We start from the raw sequence: 23,528 nt of genomic DNA, 5'->3' as shown, positions 1-23,528 counted from the left end.
AACATTAGTATTGTGGAATGCTGCAAGCTGGGTTCACTGCTTTATTTACGGGACCAATGGCAAGGAATCTTGCCATCGTAGTGAGAACTAGGCCACAAGCTGCGGTGTCACCTGTTTTCAGCCATCCAGGAAAGAGGAGTCAGAGTCAGTGCCAGAGGCGGTGTGGCGTGGCATCCATGCTTGCGGCGTTGGAAGATCAGCTGTATTGTGTTCAACCACAGACTGCTACAACATTCACAGAGTCAGGAACTTGGACTATATTTTTTTTGTTACTGTATTTTACTGCTATCTTATATGTGCTGTATGTGCCTTGTGCCATGTATGACTGTTGGTATTATGTTTTGCACCTTGGTCCTGGAGTAATTCTGTTTCATTTGGCTGTATTCATGAGTATTTGTGTGTGGTTGAGTGATTATTAAATTTGAATTTGAGAATAATTCAGAATTGGCTTCTTGATGGTGCGGTAAAGTGCATCTCTCGCTGACCTAGGAACTGTCTTAACCCCTGATCTGAAAACAAGCATCCTGATCTCTCAGCTGTACTGGGACCTCAGCTGTCAGACAGGGCTTCTGATTTGCCATCATGGAGAAGTCTTTAATAATGCTGATTGCCTGAATACATTTCTCTATATAGCCAGTTACAGATCCTGCATATTCATCGATGTTAACATGATGGGAGATAAAAAATTCATCTTTAGTGGTTGAGGGGTCCATTCGAGAGTCTGATAAGGAGATACAAGAGGAGAAAAATACAGTCTGCTGGCACAATTCACCAGGTCAAGCAGCAGCAGTGGGGGCAAAAGTCAACATTTCAGATCGAGACCCCACATTGTTGAGTGCAGTCCTGGCATAATGTACACCAATGCCCTGGAATGGGGAAACCTTTAAACGTGGTGGACACAACTCAGTCCATCGCAGTTGAAGACATCCCCACTACTGAACACATCTACAAGGAGCACTGTCGCAGGAAAGCAGCATCCTCAAGGACCCCACCATCCAGGCTAGGCTCTCTTCTCACTGTTGCCATCAGGAAGGAGGTACAGGAGCCTCAGGACTCATATCTTCAGGTCCAGGAACAGTTACTGCCCCTCAACCATTGGGCTCCTGAGCCAGAGTGGATAACTTCAGTCACCACAACACTGATGAGAAAATCTGAAAAAGCTGGAAATCCAAGCAATACACACAAAATGCTGGAAGAACTCAGCAGGCCAGGCAGCATCTATGGAAAGGAGTAAACAGTTGACGTTTCGGGCTGAGACCCTTCATCAAGAACTGAGTCTCTGCCCAAAATGTCGACTGTTTACTCCTTTCCATAGATGCTGAGTTAGTCAAGCAAACAACCCACTTTCATGGACTCAACGACTCATGTTCTCAATATTTATTTATTATTACTGTTATTTTTATTATTGTATACGTGCAATATGTGTGGGCACGTGGCCAAGTGTTTAAGGCATTCGACTAGCGATCTGGAGGTTGCTAGTTCGACCCCCAGCCGAGGCAGCATGTTGTGTCCTTGAGCAAGGCACTTAACCACACAGTGCTCTGCGACAACACTGGTGCCAAGCTGGATCAGCCCTAGTGCCCTTCCCTTGGACAACATTGGTGTCGTGGAGAGGGGAGATTTGCAGCATGGGCAACTGCCGGTCTTCCATACAACCTTGCCCAGGCCTGCACCCTGGAGAGTGAAGACTTTCCAGGCGCAGATCCATGGTCTCGCAAGACTAACGGATGCCTTTATATGTGCAATCTGTTATCAAATTTGCATTGGTTGTTTGCCTATCTTTGTTTTTGTGGAGCTTTTCATGGATTCTAATGTGTTTCTTTGTATTTATTTGGGAATGCCCGCAGGAAAATGAACCTCAGGGTGACATACCTGTAGTTTGATGTTACTTTGGAGAAATCTTACTGAAGTACCCTCTTGTAACAAGAATGTCACTGTGGTATGACAAGGCATGATTGCTTCACATCTTTTCTCAACATTAATTTTTGCAATGGACAGTGGGATATTCTGCACGTTAAGTGCTCCCATTGGATTTTGTAGCCCCTTTTAAAAGCTGTTAATGTGGTGATTAACATCGCACTTCAGACTGTTATTGTAATGACATAGAGTTTCATTATGATGCAAATTGATAATGCCCCTGTAATTAGTATTAATGAAAATATAAAGAGATACTCCTTATCGCATTGTTAATGCAGTGTGAATAAAGATGTATAATAGAATTAGATCAGAGAATCGGTTACAGCGGGGCTTTCTGTCTGGAGTACTACACACAGTCTGGATCTTCCCCTTAAGGAGGGATATATTTGCATTGAAGTCAGTTCAGAGAAAGTTAATTCATTGGGAGAAGGGCAGTTTTATAAAATTTATAACATCGAACAGTACGACACAGGACAGGCCCTTCAGGCATTGAGGCCTGTGCCAAAGATGATGCCAACTTAAATGAATCCCTTCTGCCTGCCACAAACAAGAGAAAATCTGCAGAAGCTGGAAATCAAAGCAATGCACACAAATTGCTGGAGGAATTCAGCAGGCCAGACAGTTCCTCCAGCAATTTGTGTGTGTGTCCCTTCTGCCTGCACAAGGCACCTATCTCTCCATTCCCTAAACGCAAGAGATTCTGCAAATGCTGGAAATCCAGAGTAACGCACACAAAATGCCAGAGGAACTCAGTAGATCAGGGCATGATGAAGAGTTTCAACCCAAAACATCGTCTGTTTATTCCCCTCCATAGATGCTGCACGACCTGCTGAGTTTCTCTATTCCCTACATATTTAAGTGTCTATCTAAAAGCCCCATAAAAAACATTTTCAAATCTGCTTCTCCCAGCACTTCCAGTCGCCCATTCCAGACACCCACCGTACTCTGTGTAAAATAAACTTGCTCCGCATATCTCTTTAAAACTTCCCCCTTCTGGAGATAGCAGGGTGGAAAGATGTCTCTACCAAAGGGGGTGGAAGGTGCTCCTCCCCTCCGCTAGCCCGCAGGTCACCCTTGGGCAAGGTGTAGCACCTGCTTACCAAGCACCACTCCCCACCCCACCGATCAGGGTCACGTGAAGCCATGGGAGCAGCTGATGCACATCACAATCCTGAGACCAGGCAGACAACCTCTGAAGAGTATTGATAACGGCTAGGCTCACCTGTCTTGTAACGGCACTGCCCTGAAGAAGGCAATGGCAAAACACCTCTGTAGAAAAATTTGCCAAGAACAATCATGGTCATGGAAATACCATGATCACTGATATCATACCACACGGCACATAATGAACAAATTTTCCATCTTGTCAGGGAGCACCTATGGAAATGAATAAACAGTTGCCATTTCGGGGTCAGACCCTATGAAAGGACTCAGCCCAAAACGCCAACTGTTTACCCTTTTCCAGTGATGCAGCCTGGCCTGCTGAGTTCCTCCAGCACCTGCAGATTGTCTCCTGTTTGTTAAACGTCTCACCTTAAATCCATCTCCTCCAGTATTTGACATTTCAACCCTGGGAAAAAGATTTTGGCTGTCTACTCTAGCTACACGGTAGGCTTATTCAGGAAGTCAGAAGGCATGGGATCCAGGGAAGTTTGGCCAGGTGGATTCAGAATTGGCTTGCTTGCAGAAGGCAGAGGGTCATCATGGAGGGAGTACATTCAGATTGGAGGATTGTGACTAGTGGTGTCCCACAAGGATCTGTTCTGGGACCTCTACTTTTCGTGATTTTTATTAACAACCTGGATGTGGGGGTAGAAGGGTGGGTTGGCAAGTTTGCAGACAACACAAAGGTTGGTGGTGTTGTAGATACTGTAGAGGATTGTCAAAGATTGCAGAGAGACATTGATAGGATGCAGAAGTGGGCTGAGAAGTGGCAGATGGAGTTCAACCCGGAGAAGTGTGAGGTGGTACACTTTGGAAGGACGAACTCCAAGGCAGAGTACAAAGTAAATGGCAGGATACTTGGTAGTGTGGAGGAGCAGAGGGATCTCAGGGTACATGTCCACAGATCCCTGAAAGTTGCCTCACAGGTGGATAGGGTAATTAAGAAAGCTTATGGGGTGTTAGCCTTCATAAGTTGAGGGATAGAGTTTAAGAGTTGCGATGTAATGATGCAGCTCTATAAAACTCTGTGTCCAGTTCTGGTCACCTCACTATAGGAAGGATGTGGAAGCATTGGAAAGGGTACAGAGGAGATTTACCAGGATGCTGCCTGGTTTAGAGAGTATGCATTATGATCAGAGATTAAAGGAGCTAGGGCTTTACTCTTTGGAGAGAAGGAGGATGAGAGGAGACATGATAGAGGCGTACAAGATAATAAGAGGAATAGATAGAGTGGATAGCCAGCGCTCTTTCCCAGGTCACCACTGCTCAATACAAGAGGACATGGCTTTAAGGTAAGGGGTGGGAAGTTCAAGGGGGATATTAGAGGAAGGTTTTTTACTCAGAGAGTGGTTGGTGTGTGGAATGCACTGCCTGAGTCAATGGTGGAGGCAGATACACTAGTGAAGTTTAAGAGATTACTAGGCAGGTATATGGAGGAATTTAAGGTGGGGGGTTATATGGGAGGCAGGGTCTGATGGTCGGCACAACATTGTGGGCCGAAGGGCCTGTACTGTGCTGTACTATTCTATGTTCTATGTACACCTCTCTTAATTTTGTGAACTTCTATAAGATCTTCCCTCGGCCTCCCAACCCAGAGAAAATGGTCCAATTGTCCAATCTCTCCTCATAGCTCAGCTCATACCGTTTTATCCTAGTGAACCTCTTCTGTACCCTTTCCAAGGTCTTCATATCCTTCCTGTAATGCAGTGACCAGAGCTAACTAAACTTAAATAGAGCTGCAATATGGTTGGGATGAATTATAAAGTTTAAAAAAGCACAGAGATTTGGAGAGGAATTGAGAAGATAGCTGTAGAGAGGATGTTGCCCCTTGCGCAGGGAAATCTAGAACTGAGAGAATTGTTTTAGAACAGAGGTCTGCCCGCTGCAGATGGTGCTAAGGAAGGATTTCATCTCTCAGAGAGTGGTGAGTCTTTGCAGTTCAAAGAATCCCAAACTAAATATTGGCGATCAGCTTTATTCATCACATGTACATTGGAACATCAAAACATGTATTGAAATGCATGAACTGTGTCAGTCTGAAGTTGTGCTAGGGGTAACATGCACAAAATGCTGGAGGAACTCAGCAGGCCAGGCAATATTTATGGAAAAGAGTTGTTCTGGAATGAAAAGGCTCATTCCAGAACAACTGAGATATCCTCTGCCTTCAAAGAAAGGTACTTCCCTTCCTCCACCATCAATGCTGCCCTTATCTGCATCTCTTTTATTTTGCACACATCTGCCCTGACCCCCATCCTCCCACCGCCACACCAGGGATAGGGTTCCTCTTGTCTTCACCTACCACCCCACAAGCCTCTGCATCCAACACGTAATTCTCTGGAACTTCTGTCATCCATAACAGGATTCCACCACCAAGTACAATTCTGCCACCTCCCCCTCACTTTCCACTTTCCAAAGGGATCGGTCCCAACACAACTCCCTTGCCCACTCGACCGTCCTGGCACTTATCCTTGCAAGCAAAGCAAGTGCCACACCTGCCCCAACATCTCCTCCTCACTACCATTCAGGGCCCCAAACAGTCCTTCCAGGTGAGGCGATGTTTCACCTGTGAGTCTGTCAGGGTCATCTACAGTTTCTGGTGCTCCCGGTGTGACTTCCTGTAGATCAGTGAGATCGGATGTAGATTGGGAGGCCGCTTCGTTGAACACCTTCGCTCTGTTCACCACAAAAAGTGAGACTTCGAGGTGGCCATCCATTGCAATGCCACATCCCATTCCCATTCCAACATGTCAGTCCTGGGATCCTCTACTGTCAGGAGGAGGTCACACTCAGTTTGGAGGAGCAACACCTTATATTCTGTCTGGGTAGTCATGAACATCGATTTCTCAAACTTCTGGTAATTGCCCCCCCCCCCCTCTCATTCACCATTAGGTCACCATTCCTGTTTCCCTCTCACACCTTCCTACCTGTACAGCTTCCCCCTCTTCCATGGCCGCCTGTCCTCTCCTATCAGATTTCCCCTTCTCCAGCCCTCCATCTCTTTCACTAACCAACTTCCCAGCTCTTTACTTCACCTCTCCCCCTCTCCCAGATTCACCTATCACCTGCCACTTGTACTTCTTCCTCCCCTTCCCTCACCTTCTTACCCTGCTTCTCGCCTTCCTTTCCAGTCCTGCTGAAGGGTCTGGGCACCAAATAGCGACTGTTTACTCTTTTCCACAGATGCTGCCTGACCTGCTGAGTTCTTCCAGCATCTTGTGTGTGTCACTTTGGATTTCCAGCATCAGCAGATTTTCTCGTGTTTGAAGCCCACAAGTTTTCCCATGTTTCTGGCACCAACACAGCATGCTCACAACTAACTAACTCTAACCTGTACATCTATGGAATGTGGGAGGAAATTGGAGCACCCGCACAGTGATGAGGAGAACATGCAGACTTGTCATAGGCAGCAACGGGAATTGAACCCAGGCCGTTGGCCCTGTAAAGAGTTATGTTAACTGCTGTGCTACTGGGCCACCCTACCTCTCCAACTTCTGATAGTAGTGAGGTAGCTGTGATTTTTGAATGGTGACAGTAAGTGTTTACACAGCAATAAGATACTGAGCAGGTTGGCAGTTGTTTGCGAGCTAGGTGTCGGACGAGGCACTGGAGATAAAAGAGTAACACAGGAAATTCTTCAAATGCTGGAGGTCAGCAGGCCGGGCAGGGTTTTGGGCCGGGACCCTTCACCAGGACCCGAAAGGAAGGGGGCAGAAGCCAGATTAAGAAGGTCAAGCCTGGTGGCTTGGTGGGGGAAGGGGAGATGAAGCACGAAGGAGGGTTAGGTGAAAGACGTAAAGGGCTGAAGAAGAAGGAATCTGATAGGAGAGGACAGTGAACCATGGAAGAACGGGAAGGAGGAGGGAACCAGAGGGAATGTGACGGCCAGTTGAGGAGGAGTGAGAGTGGAACCAGAATGGAGAATGGACAAAGAGAGAAAGCGGGAGGGGAAGGAAATTACTGGAAGTTAGTGAAGTTGATGTTCATACCACCAGAAGTTTACTTCACTCTCCTCACCACCCCACCCCTCACCCACTTCCCTCCTCACCTGGCCTCACCTGTCCCCTCCAGCCTGTACTAATGCCACAAAATAACAAATTTCACAACCTATGTCAGTGAGAATAAACCTGAATCTGATTCTGAACCAATTCACACTGAACAGGATCCCACATGGTGTAGTTTGATAATAACGTGATGACTTGCTTGTGCTTAAAGCTGTTGACTGGGGGAGAAGTATTAACCAGGACACTATGGAGAAGTCTCCTACTCTTCTCAGTCACAAAGGATCTCTCACACCTTCCTGCTAGGTTCTTCACTTCAGGTTGATACTGACAGTATAGCGCTCCCCCTGAACACACACCGACAGCGGACAGTGTGCAGTTAATGAAGGGTCTGCACCTGAAATGTCGACTGTCCATTTCCTTCCATAGATGCTGTATAACCCTTTTGAGTTCCTCCGGTGCCTTATGTGTTGCTTCAGATCCCAGTATCTGAATTCTCTCATGTCTCCACAATGCCTGACTACATTTTGAGTTCTGAACGTGTTCCCTGGCTTCAAGTGAAAATGAACTCAATGTTAAACACGAGAGGTGCTGAAGTTGCTGGAAATCTCCAGCAACTCAGAAGGTAAGGCAGCATCTACGGAGAGGAATAAACAGCTGACATTTTGGACCAAGACCCTTCATCAGGACTGTGTTAAATGTGCCCCATTAACCATTATGACCGCAGGACCATAACAATGTTACTGGTCCGGTTGTCAGAGCTCAGGTTTACATAATTGGTAAGTAGTTTTTTATTGATAGTTGTACTTGTTTGTGTCTTGATTTGCTGCTGTTGTTGCTGTTTGTGTTGTTCTGCTGAATATTGTGGGCATGCTGTGTTGGTGCCAGAATTGGCCCTTCTGGCCCACCAAATCGCGCCTCCCAGCAACCCACTGATTTAACCCTAACCTCATCACAGGAAAATTTACAATGACCATTTAATCTATTATCCAGTACGTCTTTGGACTGTGGGAGGAAACGGGAAGAACATCTGAAGTTTCTTACATAAGAACACTGGAATTGAACTCTGAACTCGATGCTCCAAGCTGTAATAGATACCAAGCTCCAAGCTACAATACCGCAGTTGTCCACAGCACATTCTCGTTGTTTGTTTCGATGTGCACGCGATAAACAAATCTGAATCCAGACAGATCATTCAATATATATGTAAATTGAGGTGGTACGAAAAGGGAAACTGCAACAGAATGCAGAATATAGTTTTACATTTACCGAGAGAGTGCGGTGCAGGCACAGGTAAACCATAAGATGCAAGGGACGCAACGAGATAGACTAGGAGATGAAGAGTTCACCTTTTGGCGTCTGAGAACATTTTCCAAGAGTCTGATAACAGTGGGATAGAAGCTGTCCTTGAGCCTGGTGGTACATGTTCTTAAGCTTCTGACGAACGGGAGGGCGGTGGGTGGGAGAAGGGAGAATGATCGGTGTGGGTAAAGTTTTTGATTGTGTTCGCTGCCTTTCCGAGGCAGCAAGAGGTGTAGGCAGAGTCACAGTCAAATTCAATCAATTATTCATGTACAGATACGCGACTATATACTATCATCAAATTCATTTTATTGCCAGCATTTATTGGAAACTAAAGAAATAGAACTGATTAAAAGCTATACATGGATAAAAGCTGACAAAAAGCCAATGTGCAAAATAAGACAAATTGTGCAAAAAAACAGTACTGAGAACATGCTTTGTAGAATCCTTGAAAGTGAGTCTGTAGGTTGTGGAATCAGTTCAGAGTTGTGGCTCCACACCAGTTCAGGAGCCTGATGGTTGTAGGGTAATAAATGTCCTTGAACCTAATGGTGTGGGACCTAAGACCCCTGTAGCTCCTGTCCAATGGTAGTAACAAGAAGAGAGCATGGCCTGGACAGTAGAGGTCCTTGATAATAGATGCTGTTTTTATATGGGACCGCTCCTTGTAAATGTGCTCTATGGTGGTGAGGGTTTTGCCTGTGATAGACTTGGCTGTATTCATCACTTGCTCTAGGCTTTTCCAGTCCAGGGTGTTGGGGTTTCATACGAGACCGTGATGCAACCAGTCAATATACTCTCCATTCTGCAGCTATAGGAGTTTGTAAAGGGATTAGGTGGCATGCCGAATCTAAGCAGACACCTTGGAAAGTGGAAGTGCCGCTTTTGCAATGGCACCTGCGCGTGGTCATTGGAGAGGAGGTTTGCTGATCGACTGAGCTGTGTCCACAGCTCTTTGCAACTTCTTGCAAGTTTTTGGCAGAGCTGTTTCTGTACCAAGCTGTGATGCATCTGGATAGAGTACTTTCTCTGACCCATCTGTAAAAGAAGGTAAAAATCATTGGGGACATGACCACAGCACCATAGCCAATAAATTACTCATCCAGCTATAGGAGTTGTGGATCATGTAACCTTAGACTGAGTTAAAACCCTCCACAACTGCCGGGGTTTTTACATTTTAAGGGTTAGATAAATCTGGATTAATGAGCAACAATGAAAATACTCCTACCTGACTGTGTGAATATCAATTCCTCTCTCTTACAGGAATTCCTCCCCTCTCCCCTTCTCTGTTTTATCATTCCCTATTCTGGCTCCCTTCTTACCCCTTCTCCTCCCCACACCTGCCTCTCTCTGGTATATCTCCTTCTTCCCTTTCTCCCAGAGTCCACTCTCCTCTTCTGTCAGATTCCTTCTTCTTCAGCCCCTTACCTTTTCCACCTAACACTTCCCAACTTCTCACTTCATACCCCCTCCCCCACCGATAGGGATAGACATCTCCTAGTCTATCTACCTTCCTTCTCATCACCTTCCAGCTTGTACTCCTTTCCCCCTCCCTCCACATTCCTCCTTTCTTTCCAGTCCTGATGAAGGGACTAGGCCCGAGGAATTTGCCTGAAGGTACTAGGCCCGAGGAATTTAAGGCCTGAAGGGACGAGGCCCGAGGAATTTAAGGTGTGGGGTTATATGGGAGGCAGGGTTTGAGGGTTGGCACAACATAGTGGGCCGAAGGGCCTGTATTGTGCTGTACTATTTTATGTTCTATGAACCATCAACTCTTTTTATTGCTTTCCACTGGTGCTGCCTGACCTGCTGAGTTTCTCCAACATTTTGTGTGTAATGCCCTGAATTTCCAGCTTCTGCAAAATCTCCATTGTTAATGAAACTACTGGATTGGGGTTAAAAAATCCATCAGGTTCATTGATATCCATCAGGGTAGGGAATCTGATGGCCTAGCCTGGTCTCAATTGTTCGTGGGTTGACTCTTAACTGCCCCCTCCACCCCCCAGGACAGGGCAATGGGGAACGGACAGTAAATGCTAGCGTTATCTGTGATGTCCACACCCTGTGCTCCGACAGCTCTGTAGGATGACAGCTTGACAACTATCACCTGATGAACAAAAATTAATCTCCCTCATTAATCCCACAAGAGAATTAAATGGGAAAGTTCAGAACCGAAAGACATAATTCATCAGCACCAGCCCGTCATCGAGGATATGCACTCCGAAGGATATCCTGGGAATAATCTTCCAATCTTCTGCAGAGATAAGGCAGCAAGCATCATTTATCAATGAAGCTGTCAGCATAAAAATGGAATTGATACACAAGAGTGCTTGAAAAATGATCATAAATAACCATGATCTGTTAACAGATGGAGATGTGCCCATCTCTGCAATCACTCTCTATTCAGAATCAGGATCCTTCATACAAACTAACGAAAGCTGCAAACTCAGCCAGCTCCGCCATGAGCTAGCGTCGAGGACACCTTCAAAAGGCGATGCCTCAGAAAGGAGGCATCCATCACTAAGAACCCCCATCACCCAGAAAATACCTTCTTCTCATTGCTACCGACAAAGTGGAGGTACAGGAGCCTAAAGATGCACACTTTGTTTAAGGAACAGCTTCTTCCCCAGTGCCTTCAGATTCTTAAATGGACAATGAACCCATGTACACTACCTCGCTATTTTGTTTTCCTTTGCTTTTTCTGCACTCTTTTTGCACAACCAATTTAATTTAATTAGAAACCATAGAAAAACTACAGCACAGAAACAGGCCTTTTGGCCCTTCTTGGCTGTGCCGAACCACTTTCTGCCTAGTCCCACTGACCTGCACACGGATCATATCCCTCCATACACCTCCCATCCATGTATCTGTCCAACTTATTCTTAAATGTTAAAAAAGAACCCGCATTTACCACCTCGTCTGGCAGCTCATTCCATACTCCCACCACTCTCTGTGTGAAGAAGCCCCCCCTAATGTTCCCTTTAAACTTTTCCCCCCTCACCCTTAACCCATGTCCTCTGGTTTTTTTCTCCCCTTGCCTCAGTGGAAAAAGCCTGCTTGCATTCACTCTATCTATACCCATCATAATTTTATATACCTCTATCAAATCTCCCCTCATTCTTCTACACTCCGGGGAATAAAGTCCTAACCTATTCAACCTTTCTCTGTAACTGAGTTTCTCAAGTCCCGGCAACATCCTTGTAAACCTTCTCTGCACTCTTTCAAGCTTATTTATATCCTTCCTGTAATTTGGTGACCAAAACTGAACACAATACTCCAGATTCGGCCTCACCAATGCCTTATACAACCTCATCATAACATTCCAGCTCTTATACTCAATACTTTGATTAATAAAGGCCAATGTACCAAAAGCTCTCTTTACAATCCTATCTACCTGTGACGCCACTTTTAGGGAATTTTCTAACTGTATTCCCAGATCCCTCTGTTCCACTGCACTCCTCAGTGCCTTACCATTAACCCTGTATGTTCTACCTTGGTTTGTCCTTCCAATGTGCAATACCTCACACTTGTCAGTATTAAACTCCATCTGCCATTTTTCAGCCCATTTTTCCAGCTGGTCCAAGTCCCTCTGCAGGCTCTGAAAACCTTTCTCACTGTCCACTATTTATTGGTTGATCTACAACACAACCTCACTAATGTGGCCATACCTTTCCTGTTTCTCAGCTCCACCCATAAAGACTCAGTAGACAAGCCGTCTAATCTGTCCTGCCTGAGCACTGCTGTAACATTTTCCCTGACAAGCAATGCTACCCCTCCCCCCCACCTTTCATTCCTCTGCCTTGATCACATCTGAAACATCGGAACCCTGGAATATTAAGCTGCCAGTCCTGCCCCTCCTATAGCCAAGTTTCACTAATTGCTATAATTCCAGGAGCAATGCTATTACTCCTAGCATTGAAATATATACACCTCAGAAGATTTTTACCACCACTCACAACCTTTCTATTTTGTGGCTTTGCTTGAACTTTTAACATCATTTATTTTCACCCCAGCCACACTGTCAGCTCTGGCACTCTGGTTCCCATCCCCCTGCAAATCTAGTTTAAAGCCTCCCCAGTAGCACTAACAAACCTCCCTGAAAGGATATTGGTCCCCCTGTAGTTCAAGTGTAACCCGTCTCTCTTGTACAGGTCCCACCTGCCCCAGAAGAGGTCCCAATGATCCTGAAATCTGGAACCCTGCCCCCTACACCAGTTCCTCAGCCACTTGTTCATCCTCCAGAGCATCCTATTCCTACCCTCACTGGCACGTGGCACAGGTAGCAATCCTGAGATTACCACCCTCGAGGTCCTGCTTTTCAACTTCCTACCAAGCTCTCTATACTCACTCGCCAGGACCTCCTCACTCTTCCTTGCTATGTCATTGGTACCGATGTGCACCACAACATCTGGCTGGTCACCCTCCCACTTCAGAATGTCATGCAATCGATCAGAGACATCCTTGACCCTGGCACCCGGCAGGCAACAAACCATCCTGGATTCTCTGTCACGACCACAGAACCTCCTATCTGCACCTCTAACTATCGAGTCCCCTATCACTACCGCTCTCCTCTTTTTCCACCCTCCCTTCTGCACTGCAGAGCCAGACTCAGTGCCAGAGATCCGGCTACTGCAGCTTGTCCCAGGTAAGTCATCCCCCCCAAACAGTATCCAATGCGGTATACTTGTTGTTGAGGGGAATGGTCACAGGGGAACCCTGCTCTGCCTGCCCTTTCCTCTTCCCTCGCCTGACAATGACCCAATTTCCTGTCCTCTGCTCCTTTGGCGTAACTACCTCCCTATAGCTACGATCTATAATCTCCTCATTCTCCTGAATGGTCCGCAGGTCATCCAGCTCCTGCTCCAGTTCCCTGACGCGGATTGTCAGGAGCTGCAGCTGGATGCACTTCTTGCAGGTGTCGTTGTCAGGGAGACTGGAATTAGGTATCTAAATTGGTATTTAGATATTTAATTTATATATTTCTTATTGTAAATTACTTTTTATTATGCGTTGCAATGAACTGTTTCTGTAAAGTGATACATTTCACAATTTATGCCAGTGATATTAAACCTGATTCTGATTCTACTAAATGGTTAATCTGTTGGTAAAGGATGTGGACCGAATGGCAGTGTGTCTTCAGTGTGATGCTACAGCAATTAACACTCTCGTGTGTTGTCCGTGTGACTGAGAAGGCAGCACCTCAGTCTGGATCACACAGTGATCCCAATGAGATTCAGAGTTATATTCTAATTCATTTATTTATCACATGTACTCTGACACATGCAGTGAAATGCATTAACAACCAACACAACCTAACAATGTGCCCAAACCCTCATCATTTTATACAGTACATCTCTGTAAATTCATCTCTATAAAGTCATCTCAACAGTCTCCTATTTGTAGTGCTTCACAGTGCCAGGCATAAGAGTGAGGTTCAGTTCCCGCTGCAGTCTGTAAAAAGTTTGTATGTTTTCCCCTTGACTATGTGGGTTTCCTCCGGGTGCTCTGGTTTCCTCCCACATTCCAAAGACATTCGCATTGGGGTTAGCACGATGTGAGCATGCTATTTTGGCTCTACCAGTATGACAACAATTGGGGTACTTCCAGTGCTTTCTTGATGAAATGGCACATTCCACAGTATGTTTCGATGTACATCTGGCAAATTAACCTAACCTAATCTTTACGCTCTAAAGACTAAGGTCACATCCTAAATCATAAACATGAGAAAGTCTGTAAGTGCTGGAAATCCAAAGCAACACACACAAAATGCTGGAGGAACTCAGCAGGCCAGGCAGATCAATGGAAATGAATAGATAGTCGATGTTTCAAGCCAGGACTCGTCTTCAAGACTGCGAAGGAAGGGCAAAGATGCCAGGATAAAAATTTTGGGGGGCAAAGAAGGAGGGTAGCTGGAAGACGATAGGTGAAGGCAGGTGAGTGGGAAGGGTGAAGAGCTGGAGAAGAAGGAATCTGATAGGACAGGGGAGTGAACTATAGGAGGAGGGGATCCAGGGGGAAGTAATAGGCAGTTGAGAAGAGAGAAAAAGCCAGAGTAAGGAATGGAGGTGGGAGAGGGGAAATTTGTTTACCGGAAGGAGAAATCAATATTCATGCCATCAGGTTGGAGGTTACCCAAATAAGGTGTTGCTCCTCCATCCTGAGGCTGGGCTCCTCTTGGCACAACAGGAAGCCTTGAACAACATGTCAGAACAGAAGTAAAATGTTTGGCCACCAGGAAGTCCCGCCTGTGGCGGGTGGTGCGGAGGTGTTCGATGAAGCGGTCCCCTGATTTATGATGGGTCTCAGTAATGTACAGAAGGCCACCAGACAAAATAGACGACCCCAGCAGATTCACCGGTGAAGTGCTGCTTCACCTGCGAGGACTGTCTGGGGCCCTGTCGTTGTTAGGTCACATCTGGAACTTCCAGTTGGCGGACAATTTCCCTCCACGCCGCTCTGACATATTGGGACATCATATACTTGGCAGGTTACAGCAGTAGTTTGCCTTTGCCTTCTGCTGGGTGAGTTTAAAGAGATCACACCTCTTGCAGGGGATGACCAGGATGTCTAAGTGCCTTGTCGTGCTCTTAGTGCTTCACCAACGCCTGCTGGCCTGCCTTCTTGACCGTTGGACTATTAATTGGTCTGTTCCGCTCAATCCACCATGGCCAGACTTCACACGCTGGGACAGGCAGATCCCTTACCTCACCGAGGGTCGAAGACCCGTATGCTACCCTCACCTGTTTTGGCCCATCTGCCGAGACGGTTTACCGGGAGTGTGGCCGCTGCGCATGTTACAGCTACTTGGAGCCACAGGTGAGAACTGAGCGCCAGGTGGGGACCAAAGGTGGACGAGCTGCTCTGAAAAAGGGCACAGTAGGTGCCTCCCACCTGAGGTGCTACCCCTCCCTAGACACTCCATACACCCCTGAGTGGAGGTGAGGGAGGAGGTGTATAGGCAGGTGTAGCACTTAGGCTGCTCGCAGGGATAAGTGCCAGGAGGGGGATTAGTGGGGGGGGGGGGATGAATGGATAAGGGAATCGTGGAGGGAGCGATCCCTTTGGAAAGCAGAGAGTGGGGAGAAGGTAAAGGTATGTTTCAAGGTAGGATCTCTTTAGTGATGGCAGAAGTTGCGGAGGAAAATGTGTTGGATATGGAGGCTGATGGGGTGGTAGGTAAGGACAAGAGGAACTCTATCACTGTCAAGGAAGCGGGAAGATGGGGTGAGAGCAGATGTTCAGGAAATGGAGGAGATGTTGGCGAGGGCAGTATCAATAGTGGAAGTGAGGAAAACCCCGTTCTTTAAAGAAAGAGGATAGCTGTGATGCCCTGGAACAGAAAGCCATGTCTTAGGAACAGATGTGGTAGAGGCGAAGAAACTGAAAAAAGGAATAGCATTTTCACAGGAGATAGGGTGGGAAGTAGTTTTGTTGAGATAACATGGGAATCAGTAGGTTTATAAAAAATATCGGTTGACAAGTTTGTCTCCAGAGCTGGAGACAGAGAGATTGAGAAAGAGGGGGGAGGTGTTAGAGATGGACTAAGTGAATTTAAGGTCAGGGTGGAAGTTGGAGGCAAAGTTGAGGAGTTCACCTTGGGTGCATGAAGCAGCACCAATGCGGTCATCACTGTGGCAGTGGAAGAGCTGGGAAGTATAAACAGGGAAGGCTTTGAACATGCACTGTTCTACATAGCCAGTTGAAGAGGCGGGCAGAGCTGGGGCCCATGTGAGTGCCCATGGCTGCCCCTCGAGCCTACCTAATCACTGCCTATAACTCAGGCTTTCGCGTCCTGGCATACTTCTTGTAGTCCTTCTCTGCACTCTTTTCAGCTTAATGATGTCCTTCCTATAACAGGGTGATCAAAACTGTACATTAGAGGAATGGCCTCACCAATGTCTTGTACAACTCCAATATAATGTCCCAGCTCCTGTACCCCAGAGTTCTGCATTCTATTTATCCTGTCGAGAAGCCCCCCTCCCACTCTGCTGCCCACTCACCATCTGATTTTTCTCTCTTTCTTTCTCAGGGCACCGGGAAATATTCTGTTTATGTGGCCAACTATGCCAGCGGTAACATCGGCCCTCACGCACTGATAGAGATGGAGGAAGCTAGCAGTAACGTCTCGATGGGGATCATCGCACTTTCCAATGTGGCAACAGAGGCGGGGGTTAACAAGTACACAGGTAAAACACCTCATGAAAGGATCAACATTTTCTGATGAACAAAGTGAAAGTAAAAAAGCAGAGATGAAATAGGAAGGTGATGGTATCACCAAGTTGAGTTTATTGTCATTTGCACAAGTACAGTGAGATACAGACACAACGAAAACCTTGTACAGTAGATTCCAATCAACTGGGACACATTGGGACCAAAGCATTTTCGCCCAATTAAGTGGCTGCCCCTATTAGCCAAAGTTTCATGGAAATAGTTAAATGTATAAAAAAGATAAACTACCATTTAACTGGGTAACAATTGACGTATTTAAGTGAAATACAGAATGAATTAGAACCTATACCTCAGCAGTACTGTAAAACTCTGTTGTAGTTATCAATGGAGGAATTCATTAGTCATGTTCTTTTGATTGAAGGTAAGTAAACAAAATCAGTGCAAGCACCTGGTGCCAATAATGGACTGTCTTCATATAATGCTTTAGATGATTGCATCTTGCAAATCTTCATTTTCATTGTAACATTTAAGATGATTGTTGATACCTTCAAATTCCTCATTGTGCTTAACTGTTCCTTTTTCACTCCCTGGTGTTCCAGGCATCTCCAAGCCTGAATGCTTGAAACGGCAGTGAGCAGAACAGTTCTGAATTGTCTTACTGCTTATTTCTCACCAACTATCAGTGACAAAAATCACTGGCTTTTTGAACACAAACACATGCACTGGTGCTACTTCAAAACTGATTGCTTTCAAGTGCTGGCCATTTTATTTACTGAGGCAGATTTGAATGATCATTTTGGAAGCGATGTACATCCCACCTCAGGCCAATGTCAAACAGGCTTTAGACAAACTGTGTAATGTGATCAACAGGCATGAAACAGCACACCCCAATGCCTTCCCAGTCATGCTGGGGAATTTTAACCAGGCCAGCTTAAAAAAGTCTCTAAATAATTACAATCAACAAATCACTTGTAGTACCACAGGAAACAACACACTGCACCACTGTTACACCACCATCAACAATGCCTATTGTGTTATTCCACGCCCTCACTTTGAGAAGTCTGATCACCTGGCTGTACTTCTACTCCCTGAGTATAGGCAGAGACTGAAGACTGCAGCAGCAGTAGTGAGGACCAGGAAGGTATGGAGAAGGGAAGCACAGGAGTGTTTATAGGACTGCTTTGAATCAGTAGACTGGACTGTATACAGGGATTCATCTTCGAGTCTGAATGAATATGTCACTGCTGCCACAGACTTCATTAAAGTTTGTGTAGATGAGTGTGTGCCTACGAGAACTTACTGTGCATTCCCAAATGAAAAGCCATGGATGAAGGTATTTAATCTATGGCATTTAATTCTGGCGATCCAGGTCTGTACAAGACAACTGGGTATGACTTGCGAAGAGCTAGTTCAGGAGCTAAGAATCAATTCAGAGCAAGGTTGCAGGTGACATTGGATGGACGTCAACTCTGGCAGGGTTTGCAGGACATTACTTCCTACAAAGCAAAACTCAGCATCACGAAAGGCAGCGATGCTTCACTACTAGACGACTCAATGCCTTTTATGCTCACTTTGAAAAGAAGAAAACTACAGCTATGAGGAACCGTGCAGCACTGGGCAACCCTGTAGTCTCCAAGGCTGACTTTCAGGAGGGTGAAGCCTTGCAATAAGTAAGGCCCTGATAGACTACCTGGTAAGGCTCTGAAAATCCGTGCCAACCAACTGGTGGGAGTATTCAAAGGCATTTTCAACCTCTCACTGTGCGGACAGAAGTTCTCTCCTGCTTCAAAAGGGCAACAATTATACAAGAAGAGCAGTGGGAGCTGCCTTAATGACTATCGTCCAGTAGCACCCCTATCTACGGTGATGAAGTGTTTTGAGAGGTTGGTCATGGATGGAATCAACTCCTGCCTCAGCAAGGATCTGTACCAACTGCAATTTGCCTATCACCACAATAGGTCTACGACGGACGTGATCTCAATGGCTCTCCACGTAGCCTTGGATCACCTGGACAATGCAAGTACCTATGTCAGGATATTGTTGTTTGACTACAGCTCAATACCTAACACCATCATTCCTACAGTCCTGATTGAAAAGCTACAGAACCTGTGCCTCGCTACCTCCCTCTGCAACTGGATCCTCAACTTTCTGACCAGAAGCCCACAATCTGTGCAGATTGTAAGTAACACCACCACCTCACTGACAATCAACAATGGCACACCATAGAGGTGTGTGCTTATCCCACTGCTCTACTCTCTCTATACCCACGACTGTGTGGCTAGGCACGGCTCAAATGCGTCTATAAATTTGCTGATGATACAACCATTGTTGGCAGAATTTCGAATGGTGATGAGAGACCATACAGGAGCGAGATATACCAGCTAGATGAGTGATGTCACAGCAACAACCTTGCACTCAACGTCAGTAAGACCAAACACCTGATGGTAAGATGAGGGAACACATACCAATCCTCATAGAGGGATCAGAAGTGGAGAAAGTGAGCAATTTCAAGTTCCTGTGTGTCAATATCTCTGAGGACCTAACCTGGTCCCAATGTATTGACGCAATAGCAGTTCCTTGGATTGGTACATGGAGTGGAGTGGTTTGGAGGGATATGGGCCAAACACAGGAAATTGAGATTGAGATACAGTGGTTGGCATGGTTTGGTTTGGCTGAAGTGCCTATACTATTGCTCCCTGACTCTATAACCCCAGTGGGGGAAAAAACCAAAGACACAAAGACAACCCCAAGAGGTGGTCTATTGTCTTCTGTGGCTGAGTAAGGTTAGGGTTCTGCTGGTTGGTTCAAGAACTGTAAGGTTGAAGTAACTATTTCTGAACCTGGTGGTGTGGGACTTCAGGGTTCTGTACTTCTTGCCTGATGGCAGCAGTGAGAAGATGGTCTAGCCCAGATGGTGGGGACCTTTGATGATAGATACAGTATTTTTGAGTCGGCATCTTCTGTAGATGCCATCAATGTTGAGGAGGGCTGTGCTCCTGATCAGACCATAAGATAGAGCAGCAGAGCTAATTTTTAAGGCGTTGACCTGAAACATTGACAACTGAGGATAGTTGTCAGTGAGTATGGGAATAGAGTGAGGTGGAGGATAAATGCGTGGCTGAGGGATTGAAGTAGGGGGCAGGGATTCAGATTTCTGGATCATTGGGACCTCTTTAGGGGCAGGCATGACCTGTACAAAAAGGATGGGTTGCAATTGAATCTGAGAGGGACCAATATCCTGGCAGGGAGGTTTGCTAAGGCTATTGGGGAGAGTTTAAACTAGAATTGCTGGGGGAGTGGGAACCAAACTGAAGAGACAGAGAAAGGGGTGGTTGGCTCACAAATCGAGAAAGCTTGTAGACAGTGTGAGAGGGAGGACAGGCAGATGATAGAGAAGGGATGCGCTCAGACCGATGGTTTGAGATGTGTCTATTTTAATGCAAGGAGTATCATGAACAAAGTGGATGAGCCTAGAGCGTGGATCAGTACTTGGAGCTATGACTTGCATGGCTCAGGGGCAGGAATGGCTACTTAGAGTGCCAGGTTTTAGATGTTTCAGAAAGCACAGGGAGGTGGGGGTGTGGCACTGCAGATCAGGGATAGTGTCACGGCTGCAGAAAAGGAGGAAGTCATGGGGGAATTATCTACTAAGTCTCTGTGGGTGGAAGTTAGGAACAGGAAGGGGTCAATAACTCCACTGGGTGTTTTTTATAGACCACCCAATAGTAACAGGGATATTGAGGAGCAGATGGGGAGACAGATTCTGGAAAGATGCAATAATAATGTAGTGGGAGATTTTAATTTCCCCAATATTGATTGGCATCTCCCTAGAGCAAGGGGTTAGATGGGGTGGAGTTTGTTAGGTGTGTTCAGGTGTGTATCTTGACTCAATATGTAGAAAAGCCTACAAGAGGAGAGGCTGTACTTGATCAGGTAGTGGGAAATGAACCTGATCAGGTGTCAGATTTCTCAGTGGGAGAGCATTTTGGAGATAGTGATCACAATTCTATCTCCTTTACCATAGCATTGGAAAGGGATAGGAACAGACAAGTTAGGAAAGCGTTTTAATTGGAGTAAGGGGAAATACGAAGCTATTAGGCAGAAACTTGGAAGCATAAATTGGGAACAGATGTTTTCAGGGAAATGTACGGAAGAAATGTGGCAAATGTTCAGGGGATATTTGCGTGGTGTTCTGCACAGGTACGTTCCAATGAGACAGGAGATGATGGGGTACAGGAACCATGGTGCGCAAAGGCTGTTGAAAATCTAGTCAAGGATAAAAGAAAAGCTCACAAAAGGTTCAAGAAACTAGGTAATGATAGAGATCGAGAAAATTATAAGGGTAGCAGGAAGGAGTTTAAGAATGAAATTAGGTGAGCCAGAAGGGGCCACGAGAAGGCCTTGGTGAGCAGGATTAAGGAAAACTCCAAGGCATTCTACAAGTATGTGAAGAGCAAGAGGATAAGATGTGAGAGAATAGGCCAATTAAGTGTGACAGTGGAAAAGTGTGTATGGAACTGGAGGAGGTAGCAGAGGTACTTAATGAATACTTTGCTACAGTATTCACTACAGAAAAGGACCTTGGTGATTGTAGATATGACTTACAGTGGACTGAAAAGGTTGAGCATATAGACGTTAAGAAAGAGGACGTGCTGGAGCTTTTGGAAAGCATCAAGTTGTTTAAGTCACTGGGACCAGACGAGATATACCCCTGGTTACTGTGGGAGGCGAGGGAGGAGATTGCTGAGCCTCTGGCGATGATCTTGCATCATCAATGGGGATGGGAGAGATTCTGGAGGATTGGAGGGTTGCGGATGTTGTTCCCTTATTCGAGAAAGGGAGTAGAGAGAGCCCAGGAAATTATACACCAGTGAGTCTTACCTCAGTAGTTGGTAAGTTGATGGAGAAGATCCTGAGAGGCAGGATTTATGAACATTTGGAGAGGCATAATATGTTTGTATGATTAGGAATAGTCAGCATGGCTTTGTCAAGGGCAGGTCATGCCTTACGAGCCTGATTGAATTTTTTGAGGATGTGATTAAACACGTTGATGAAGGTAGAGCAGTAGATGTAGTGTATATGGATTTCAGCAAGGCATTTGATAAGATACCCCATGCAAGGCTTATTGAGAAAGCAAGGAGGCATGGGATTCAAGGGGACTTTTTCTGTTGATCCAGAACTGACTTGCCCACAGAAGGCAAAGAGTGGTTGTAGATGGGTCATATTCTGCGTGGAGGTTGGTGACCAGTGGTGTGCCTCAGGGATCTGTTCTGGGACCCCTTCTCTTTGTGATTTTTATAAGTGACCTGGATGAGAAAGTGGAAGGATGGGTTAGTAAATTTGCCGATGACACAAAAGTTGGGAGTGTTGTGGATAGTGTGGAGGGCTGCCAGAGGTTACAGCGGGACATCAATAGGATGCAAAACTGAGCTGAGAAGTGGCAGATGGAGTTCAACCCAGATAAATGTGAAGTGGTTCATTTGGTAGGTCAAGTATGATGGCAGAATATAGTATTAATGGTAAGACTCTTGGCAGTGTGGAGGATCAGAGGGATCTTGGGGTCAGAGTCCATAGGACACTCAAAGCTGCTGCGCCGGTCGACTCTGTGGTTAAGAAGGCATATGGTGTATTGGCCTTCATCAACCGTGGGACTGAGTTCAAGAGCCAAGAGGTAATGTTACACCTATATAGGACCCTGGTCAGACCCCACTCGGAGCACTGTGCTCATTTCTGGTCACCTCACTACAGGAAGGATGTGGAAACTATAGAAAGGGTGCAGAGGAGATTTACAAGAATGTTGCCTGGATTGAGGAGCATGCTTTACGAGAAGAGGTTGAGTGAACTTGGCCTTTTCTTCTTGGAGCGACGGAGGATGAGAGGTGACCTAATAGAGGTGTATAAAATAATGAGAAGCATTGATCGTGTGGATAGTCAGAGGCTTTTTCCCAGGGCTGAAATGGCCAACATGAGAGGACACGGTTTTAAGGTGCTTGGAAGCAGGTACAAAGGGGATGTCAGGGGTAAGCTTTTTTACGTAGAGAGGGGTGAGTACATGGAATGGGCTGCTGGTGACTGTGGTGGAGGCGGATACAATAGGATCTTTTAAGAGACTCCTGGATAGGTACATGGAGCTGAGAAAAATAGAAAGCTATCGGTAACCCGAGGTAATTTCTAAAGTAAGTACATGTTTGGCACAGCTTTGTGGGCTGAAGGGTCTGTATTGTGCTGTAGGTTTTCTATGTTTCTAACACCTTCTGCCTTCACAGATGCCGCTCAGCCCATGGGATCCCCCAGCAGATTATTTGTTGCTTCAGATTCCAGCACCTGCTGTCTCTTGTGACACCAGTAACTAGAGTGGGATAACTAGTTCCCAGTAGTTAGTAGCCATGTCCAGTATGCTGAAGCAGGTCAGGCAGTGTCTGTGGAGAGAAATGGATGGCTCACACTTTGTGTTGAGGCCCTGCACTAGACTGAAAGTCAGGTCTTGACCTGAAACCTCAACTTCCATTCTCCTCCCCTGATACTGCCTAGCCTGTTGGATTCCTCCTGCAGAATATGTGCTCTAGATTCCAGCATCTGCAGTTTCTTGTGTCTCTAACAGAACAGTAGAGTACAGGCCTTTCAGCCTGTGATGGTATGCTGAACCCTGAACTTACTCTAAGGTCAAAGTCTTAAAGTTCACAGTGTACTTATTATCAAATTATGTATGCAGTATACGAACTGAGATTTGCTTTACCCCCAGGCAGCCATGAAACACAGATAAACATCAACCACCCCCCCCCACGTGCAAAAAAGTCATGCAAAAGACAAAAAAAGAGTGAGAGATACAGAATATAAAACACGAAAATGAAAGAGTCCAGGCATATTCAGTTCAGAGGTACAGTCACAATGCGCTGGAGGAACTCAGCAGGTCAGTCAGCATCAGTTGAAAAGATTAGTCGACGTTTCGGGCCAAGACCCTTCGTTAGGACTCGGCCC

General features: G+C 46.0%; 1 protein-coding gene across 3 annotated transcripts in view; it reads left to right on the top strand.

The window, feature by feature from the left end:
* The window catches only part of crtac1b (cartilage acidic protein 1b), a 292,689-nt gene that overhangs the window by 98,905 nt on the left and 170,256 nt on the right, over positions 1 to 23,528 (top strand). For all 3 annotated transcript variants that reach the window (XM_072239018.1, XM_072239019.1, XM_072239017.1), the window contains exon 5: positions 16,411 to 16,567. In XM_072239018.1, coding sequence (XP_072095119.1) covers positions 16,411 to 16,567 — 157 coding nt within the window. The remainder of the gene's footprint in view (positions 1 to 16,410; positions 16,568 to 23,528) is intronic.

The sequence above is a fragment of the Mobula birostris genome, chromosome 21 (assembly GCF_030028105.1).
Source record: "Mobula birostris isolate sMobBir1 chromosome 21, sMobBir1.hap1, whole genome shotgun sequence".
Lineage (NCBI taxonomy): Eukaryota > Metazoa > Chordata > Chondrichthyes > Myliobatiformes > Myliobatidae > Mobula > Mobula birostris.
This window is presented reverse-complemented; position numbering and strand designations above follow the sequence as displayed.